Raw genomic sequence first — 9,382 nt, 5'->3', positions numbered from 1 at the left:
CAAATTAAAGACCATTATTAGTAGTTGCGTGTCTGTAAAGCGATCAATCAATGGTCAATTATGGTCTTACAATGACTATCGATGGTCAGCAGTTGTGAGCTAAGCCGTTCACCTCAATTCTAGTTTTAGTGATAGAAAAATTCGTTCAACCGAGTCTGTTGCCATTTTATCTCAATTTAGTCCAACGAATTCCCTACTAACAATGAGCGATAAATATATGTGATAAGTATAGACGAACAAGTTATTGTGCATTAGAATTGTTTTATTGTTTTTGTCGAGGTTTTCGTTACAGGCTACGTAGTGACTAAAGAATGTGTTCTTTTACGATCACAAATAATTTTATCTGATGTTACCAATTTACACTGTTAATTATTTACCCCATTTTTGCATAGGCAATCGTATTTTTGAACGATTTAAAGTCCATTCTGCAAACAACAAATAACGTTTCATCTTCCTATGACTTGTGTGCATAAAACTGTAGATGAGTAGATGCGATTTTTTTTAAATTTTCTTCTTAGACTCAAAACTTCAGATTTAGACACGTTCTTGTCTGGACCAGGAGGTTCGTATGATTTAACGTGGTGACCGAAAGAAGTAATAAAGGATCGAGGGGTGGATAAACGTAAATTCCGTTCGAACCTTGTTTTTTTACAAATGTTTTCTTGTTTTTTTCTGTTTTTTCTTTCAAAGAAAAAAAAACAACAAAACATGGTACTTCTTTCGGGTTTTGTATTTTTAATTTTGTTTTTCTGTTTTCTTTTTAATTCTTCCTGTTTTTAATTTGGTTTTTCAGTTTCTTACAGTTGTTTTTTCGGTTTTCTTCTTGTTTTTTTTCGGTTTTTTCCGTTTTTAGCCCCGTACGAAGTACGAAGGGGCTTATAGGATTACGATGCCGTGTGTAATTGATGGAATTCGAAGCAGACGGTAAGGGCAAAGTGTTTGCCTATGTTCATAGATAACGAATCCGCAATAAAAATTTTGTCTGTCCGTCTGTCCGTCTGTCCTTCTGTCCGTCTGTCCTTCTGTCCGTCTGTCCGTCTGTCCGTCTGTCCGTCTGTCCGTCTGTCCGTCTGTCCGTCTGTCACGTCGATATCTTGAGTAAATCAAATCCGATTTCAAAAAAAAAATTTTTCCCTGAAAGGTAGTTGAAATAGTGAGGCTAAGTTCGAAGATGGGCGATTTTGGGTCGACCCCTCCAGAGCTGGGGCCCCATAAGTGCTTTAACGTTTTCCAAAGATTTCTCTGGCCATTTAAAGGCTACACTTGTAAGTGATACATCAAATGAAAGGTATTTACAATACCTATCCACAAAAAAAAAGTTTATGGAAATTGGATGACCGACTCGTGAGTTAGACCCCTTGGTGTGAACTAGGTACAGGGCGGCAATCCGTTTTTGCTTGTAGGTTAGTCAAATTTGAACGGATTTAGATGGATTTTAATTTATTAGATAGGTATTGACCGTACCAATCAGGGAAAAAAAAGTTTATGAAATTCGGTTTACCGGAGCGTGAGCTAGGTCTCTTGGAGTGAGCTTATATGTGGCTACTCGGCCGTACAGTGAAGGTGGTGTTTTTTGTTAATATCTCGAGTAAAATTTAACCGAATTTCATGATTTTTTTTTGTTTGAAAGGTACTAACGAATGTAAAGCAGCCGTTGTACTTTCCACCTCCTAACAAAATGGCCGCCGGCCGCCATTTTGGATTTTTATAAAATCAATATAAATCGGTGAAAATGATAATTCCAAAATCACTGATCAGTGGGAAGTGTAGTTTGTGTTACTTTTGAAAGGAACGTCGTACGGGGCTTCGTAATTGCGCTATGCGCAATTTTTAAGACGTACACATTGCATAAGAATTTTACGACGTTTACGGGCGCAATAGGCTTACGGTAAGAGTAGGGCGACGGACGAAGTAGGGTCACGTGCGCAATAGATGTACGGGTTTGTACGGGGCTCAGTCGCAGCAAACGCTCCGACTGTTCTGACGGCTCGTTTTTCTGTTTTTTCTTGTTTTTGTGTTTTTTCTTGTTTTTCTGTTTTTTATTTGTTTAGCAACAAATTTATGTTTGTTTTCTATCCCTTCCAATCTTGTTTTTTATGTTTATCCACCCCTCGTAAAGGATCAGCAAATCTGTATGTTTTTTAATCTAATTTTACATCATGATACCCTTGCGGGTTTTGCGTTGCCTGTTGCCATCTGGTTTATTATTTGATGATAGACATAAAAATCACAAGTGTTTATGATCGGTGATGCTTGAAAGTTTAGGTCTTTCTCACATTTAATATTCAAATGGGCTGGCAAATACACAAGCGATGTTGAATGGATCATTTACGGAAATCGGTTCAATAATTTTGCTCATTCAGTTCAGTCACCTTGAATTTAATATTTTTAGTCTAATAATGTTGAAACAATTAAGTATAGCAAACATTCGTACAGTCATGGTAACCGTATACATGTTGGCTTAACAATTTTAAAGAGTTGGGAGACAACGAAATGTAATATGTAGAATGTAAAGTGCGGATTGATGGATACATTATAGTACTGAATGTTACCTGATCTTTTGCACAATAAAGTGGAGTATAAATTTACTTAAAATGAAAAGAAACAGGTCGAACGATTTGTTTTAGAAATTCGATCATCTCCATATTGCTGAGTTGAGGTACTTACGAGTTATACTAACCGGTACTATCAAGTACCGTTGAAAATTCCTGACAACTTGGTTCGGTTTGCATCTTAAGCTAAATTAACATTGGTACAAATTTGAGAATCCAGATCCACTAGTTTTAAATCTGCACAGTGTCTGTAGTTCAAGTATAGCATAATTTTAGAATAGTTTTTTTAGTTTACCTTTTCAAGTATCAGAGTTATATTATCGAATCTATTACTTCAAATGACTGCTACTCATCTGTCTAAAATAATGTCGAAAATGAGCGATGAGCTCAGACAAACATGATCCTTTATGCTTTATAACGTAAATGAAGTAAAAGATTTTGTATAAAAGTAAATATTTTCCATCTTTAGATGTGGTAAGGTTAGCCGCCAGCCATTTGACTTTAATTAAAATTAGTCGACACACAAATAATGTGTTGGCGAAGTGGAAAATCTGCTTATTATAACACTTAACATAGATTTGTTTAGTATTCGATAACAAACAGTCCATTCAATATGTTGCTTTATTATTTTTGTAAATGATAAGCCTATTTATATAAATGCCACACATAAATATAGTTCATTCTACATTTCCAAGCTGAAAATCTTAATGACTTTCTCTTGTCCGCATTAAAAAAAAAACAAACTTGCTGTACGTATGTTTTGTTGGATTGCTCAATCGATTTAAATATTTATGTGCACAATTATGAGCTCTAAATGTATTTTAAATTCGTATACTTGAGCACCTATTACAACAAGGAAAATGGTTTTTTAGCCCCCTTACGAAGTACTGGGGCTTATAGGATCGCTATGCCATTTGTAACATGTGGAATTCGAAGCAGACGGTAGCAAAGCATTGGCCTCTGGTTATAGATGACAATTCCACAATAAAAAAATGGGCTACTGACGGATTAGGGATACGGACGCACTAGGTTCACGTACGAAATAGGTCGCTCCGACTGTTCTGACACCTTGTTTTAAAATTTTACTGCTAATGGTCTAATAATGAACTCACGCCCTATATGTTACGAGTTCGACTCCCGTCTCAGGCATAGTTCATAGGGTTTTTCCTATAATAGTATGTGAGTAGTAGCTGCTAATAGCTAATGCTAATTAGCTCTATCGGCCGAATTAGACTTCAAGAAAAATTAGACTTTGAGCGCAGTTCTCATAATTCACAATCGTGTATTATGCCATGCCATAAGCAACACCTCAATCACATGATTAACAACTCACAAAAGTAGTAAATTTCACAAAAAATGTGGAAATGCAACCAGGCCACAATTAACGGCTTAGGTGCTTGGAAACCAACGGCTTTCCTGCCCACCCTATCCCAATTCTATCCTAGTGCTATAGAATCTTGTACAACATCTGCAATTCACGCGCTCTTACAGTCCTTGTGTACAGTCAGATGTGATTAGCCTTAGCTCAAATTCGAATTTGTGCAATCATGACTCACTTTCTTTGTATGTGATATACTATTGAAGTAAACACTGCGCGAGAATTTAAGAGCCATCAGTGTTTCTCCCAAGACACACTCCAACACCAGTTGGTACTTACGCCATCTGACAATTATTATATATTACACACTTATCACGAAGAAGTCGAGGCTTGCCGAGACTGATAGTGACAAGTGTGTACTCTATTTTATCACATAAGCGAAAACGAGACAACAACATAGACCTGAAGTGTAATTTTTGAATTAAACTTCTAGTTAAGTAATTTTGACATCCGAGCACCGTGCGTATGTGATAAGATAAAAAACACATAGAAAATTCGAAAAAGGGCAATACTTCCAATTTTAACACAGATAATTGTACAGTAGTGTATGTACATGCTCGCCTGAATTTAATCATAATTTTTGTTCAAAAGCTTTAGCAACAGTCAAACACATTCTGTATTATCTCCAACAAGTGGCTAATGAATTTAGCTTATCTCGGCAGATAAGAAATTTTTCTGCTTAGTAACTTTTATTATTGATTGCGACCAATACTCTCTCTAGCAATCAAACTACTTTTTTAAGGTGGTGAAAGGGTCAAGCTGCCTTTTTAATTTACATGTATTTACATATATTACGGCGTAGTCAGTCAATATGTAGAATAGTGTTTGTAGAATACATAGAAATAAGGTATGAATTTGACTCAGAGAGCTGAGAGTTTGTTTGCTATAGAGAGTATTGTTGCGACACATTGTACGGACACGGACAACATAATAATTTTATCTTCAAAATATTGTGTCGGTCTTGCTCTTCACAATGGAAGCCAATAACTTAGCTCCTTCTAAATTCTCTTCAAAGCCGTTCAGCGATTTGCATTGCTCATACCAACGATTTAAATTCATATGTTGCGTCAAGTCATATCCAAATTCGACTATGGTTGAAATGTTAGCAAGAGCGGAGAAATCGGCGATGGTGAGATTATCGCCAGCGATCCACTTTGAATTCTCGAGGAACGTTTCAATGACTTTTACAGTATTAATGACAGCGTCACGTGCTTGTGGAACAATAGCCGCAATTTCACCGAAAATGAGCGGTCGCTTCAAAATTATTGAAAGTATTTGTTAATATTTTTCGATTAGTTACAGAATGTTAGTTCGTTTCAATCTGTGCACTTACATACATCGATGTGTTTTTGTTGAACAAAACATGATCGTAATTGAGACGTTGATCAACTCTCGCTCTTGCCTGTGGATCTGTTGGATACAGATCACTTCCCGCTTTTCTAGAGTTGATCAGATATGCCAAAATTGCTCGAGATTCTGTCAACACGAAGTCTCCATCGACTAGCGTTGGTACCTCATGGGCAGGATTTATTTTTAAAAACTCCGCAGAATGTTGTTCACCGTGAAACAAGTCGATAACTTTCACTTCAACGTCCAGATTTAGATGTCTAATCAACAGTAAAACCGCTCGGCATGGCTGCGAGCCAGACGTAAAGTATAAAATCGGTTTTGCCATGTTGGTAGCCTAACTGAAACTGAACGAAGCAAATTGTTTTAACCGGCAGAAAAATATTTAGAGATACACCGGTTGCCGCTACAATTTTTGTATTATTTTGAGATAAGAATGGCTTGCACGAGCGTTTTATCATCAATTGCCAACACATATTCTCTTATCATCATTCTTTGGATAGATTCGTTTTTCATGTTTAAGTTTGATTGAGGCTTGACTGTAGTTATTCCATCGTCTATCGCGGAGCATGATAAAATTTATGAAATTAAACTTTTTTCAATGCTTTGCCAATCGATATTTAAATAATCGCAAAAGTAACGATCTTTCAATGGAAAAGTGTATGCAATTTGTCACTCAACTAACACAATACAAGTCAAAGGCGTAACGGCTAAAGTGCCCATTCCACTCAAAAAAAGTACTCCGTGAGAGAGCCGTGAGAGAGCAATCTGTCAAATAAACAAAGAAAAATTGAAAAAATTCAATTTTGTCTCTCACACAGAGTACTTTTTTTGGTAAGAGGAAACTAAGCATAACGCTTCTGCTTTCCATTGCATGATTGAGCTGCCACTGCAGTTTGCAACTGAAGCAAAAGAGTGTTTCTCGGGACTTGCCGGCAAAAGCATTGTTGACAAAATCAGTATTCAACTCCTACTTGTTCTTCTCCTCCCAACAATCCATTTCTAAAGCAGGAAAGAAAATTTTTACAAAGGTTGGTAGGTGCCGTATGAAAGTATTTTTCTTCCTGAAGTACCAAAACCGTCACATTCACTCACCAAATTTAGTACCGAAAGAGCAACATTCTCCGACACTTTTTTCTCTCAATTTTCATTCCCGCTTATGTCATTTTCGATCCTATCTTTATTCTTTTCCAGATGTGTCATGTACTATAACAAATGAAAATGCTACACATGTGATATTAAATGCGATCTCGCATCAGATTTTGTGATATCGCATGCGATCTCGCATTATATTTTGTTATATCGAATGCAATCTCGCATGTGATATTGTGATATCGCATGAGATTTTGTGATATCGCATACGATCTCGCATGTGGTATAGAGATCGCAGCTGAATATGGCGTGCAAATCTGTTGTTATGTTTTGTTCGGAATGTGACTTTGGTACTCCAGGAAGAAAAATAGTATACATATAGTATACATATAGTATACATATAGTATAGTATAATAGTATACTTCGCGTCGCTCCATCCCTGGACGTTTTCACCACCTGGGTCTAAAACACACCTTTTCGATCCTTGGTATGTAACATACTATTATCTTGTCGCAGTGGCGCCGACTTACAAGTGCCAAACTCAACAAAATACATTGAAAGTAAAATAAACTTTTCAACCACTGAAAGTATTCACTAATCAACTTTTTGCCCAAAATACACCCCCAAAATACACCGAAAGTGTTCACTGATCTACTACTCTTCGCACAAAATACACCGAACGTGTTCATTATTCTATTTTTCACCCAAAATGAAAGTCACGTATTCTGTAGAATTGAAAGACGAACCCAACGAGCATATAGATCAGTGACCTCTTGTTCCCCATTCGCCTGAAGACTTCGTGATGTCAATCTTAAGCTAGTTTTAGTAACGGATAAAATTGCTTCCTGATTATTAATTAAAGAGGTTTGTTCGACGAATAGGAAACAAAATTCAGAAATTGTGTTCCAATCGAAACAGACAAAATATGAGCACAGCATATGCGCTTATATATACGCACCTCAAAATCGGCAAATCATTAAAAATATCTAGAGACACATAATTATATTCAGATGATTGTTAGTTTTTTTAGAAGTATGTTCCAGCCCCGTACGTGCAGAAAATGGAATTCGGCTAATGGGTTTGTTATCGTCTGTCTTTTGTGTTTATGCATAAATGCGCAAGTGTTAAAATATCCCATTATTTTGCGTAAATATTTCCATTTTTGATACACCTTTGGCGCCGATACGGATGTCGCCTCGTCGGGGTTGTGTAGGTATGACAACTTAAAGTTAATTCTATCAGGTTTAAATCATTTTTTCCTCAAAAATAATTTAAAATTATTTGTAGAATGTATAATGAAGGGAATAAATTTCTGGGAACTTTACAATTTTTTTAAAGTTTGTAATCACGATAGTGTGCTAGATAATTTCAAATTTTTACACTGTTCAAAAGTTATATTATTAGATTAGAAACTACGCTTTTGGATATATACCATTTTCTTCTACTTCGCTAGATGCTAGGTGAATGAGCCAGCTGGTGAAGCTACTAAAGTAAACTTAGCATATATTCGGTTGACCCTACAACTAAATTCAGAAAAAGTAGATTTTAGTCTCAGTGTCGAATATTCTATAATGTGAACACTTAATAGCTTGGCTCGTTTTCGTAGGAGGCTTCGCGTTGCCGTCTTATTTAATTACACTACTTAGCTTTGGATGGTTTCAGCCAGAAAACACTTCACACTAAATCAAGCGGCAGTGAAACTTTTAATGAGTTCGAATAATTAAATCTAATTTAGAGTATTGACAAGGTTCTCGGCTCTTATTTGGATTTCGAAACCAAATAATCATCGTAGTTAATCGCTTTTGTTTTTTTTATAGCATGAGAAGCTATAACTCGAAAAACCACTTTAACTGGACGTTAAAGAAGAGTATTCAAAAATCATATTAAGAACAAGTGTTGATTGGGTTTATCGATATAATGAGTGTGAGTGTATAATTTTATGCACAAACTCAATGACGAACTCCATTCGTAAATGAAAAGGAAGAATCAAGAGTAACATTACGTCGTAAATAAAAAGAATGTAAACAACATGAGGCAACGCATATTCGCCTCGAATATTTTAATTTGTTTACTTAAAAGATTTACATTCTTCAAGTTCTTCAATTTGAGTTTTTGCGTATACGACCAAAACAATTCCATTTGTACTTTAAAATGCCACTTATCCTACCGGCGCGGCCGCCGTGTTAAATATATCCAGCACTTCGAACAACTTTTACAAATATAAAAGGTTCATGTCGCATAAAAAATTGTTTTTAATTGACCATTTAAAGTGTGTATAAAGATTCCATCGCATCGATACGAATGGTGCACAGAACCAAATAATATTTGAAAAAAATAATCTTCACGCTTTTTTTGCGTAATGTTCAACATACCATCAATAACAAAAAAAAACAGGTAATTTACTCCAAATGACCTTGGATCGTCTGGTACGGAATTTTAAGTGTTGAAGTAATAGGTGCCTTAAATCTGGTTTATTTTTATTCACAATTATTGTATAAAATCATGGAAAGATTTCAATTTCGTTTTCATTGGATGTTTAGATAGTTCGAAAACAATTACTGGTAATCGATTAACTCGGACGCTCGGAGTAATGTCGTCTATACGTAGCGAAATAAATGTTAAGACTTAAAATGAATGTTAAATCAAAGGAAGTAATAGATTTGGGTGTAATTTCCGGTAAAATTTCAGTGTGATACTCTCTAAAGCAATAAACACTAGCACTTGGAAAAATAATTTAGCTAGCTGTCCACGTTGTTCAATTTTTTTAGAGTTTAAAGAGTATTTGGCTAATTTTCGATATTGGATCGATTAGGCGATGTTTTGGCTTTATGGTAATGTTTTTTAACTGCCATTATTTGGAAAATATTAGTCAGCGCGTGATCCAGGGCTTATTATTTAGAATTTTAATTCTGAAATTTTAAAAAGTTCTGAAAAATTCTGAAAAAATTCCAAATTTTTTTAGTCAAAATTTTTTTCGAAATTTTTCGATTTTTTTTAGAAATTTTTCAGATAA

General features: G+C 35.5%; 1 protein-coding gene across 1 annotated transcript; it reads right to left on the bottom strand.

The window, feature by feature from the left end:
* Positions 1–4,570: 4,570 nt before the first annotated feature.
* LOC119080640 (glutathione S-transferase 1-1-like) lies at positions 4,571–5,635 on the bottom strand. Its single transcript, XM_037189054.1, has 3 exons — positions 5,264–5,635; positions 4,836–5,184; positions 4,571–4,636 (listed from the first exon to the last, which is right to left on the bottom strand). Exons 1-2 carry the CDS (start codon positions 5,603–5,605, stop codon positions 4,873–4,875), a joined length of 654 nt encoding a protein of 217 aa, XP_037044949.1. The 5' UTR covers positions 5,606–5,635; the 3' UTR covers positions 4,571–4,636; positions 4,836–4,872.
* Positions 5,636–9,382: the final 3,747 nt, after the last annotated feature.

The sequence above is a fragment of the Bradysia coprophila genome, unplaced genomic scaffold (assembly GCF_014529535.1).
Source record: "Bradysia coprophila strain Holo2 unplaced genomic scaffold, BU_Bcop_v1 contig_350, whole genome shotgun sequence".
Classification (NCBI taxonomy): domain Eukaryota; kingdom Metazoa; phylum Arthropoda; class Insecta; order Diptera; family Sciaridae; genus Bradysia; species Bradysia coprophila.
The sequence above is the reverse complement of the archived record's forward strand: the minus strand, read 5'-3'. Positions and strand labels throughout refer to the sequence as shown.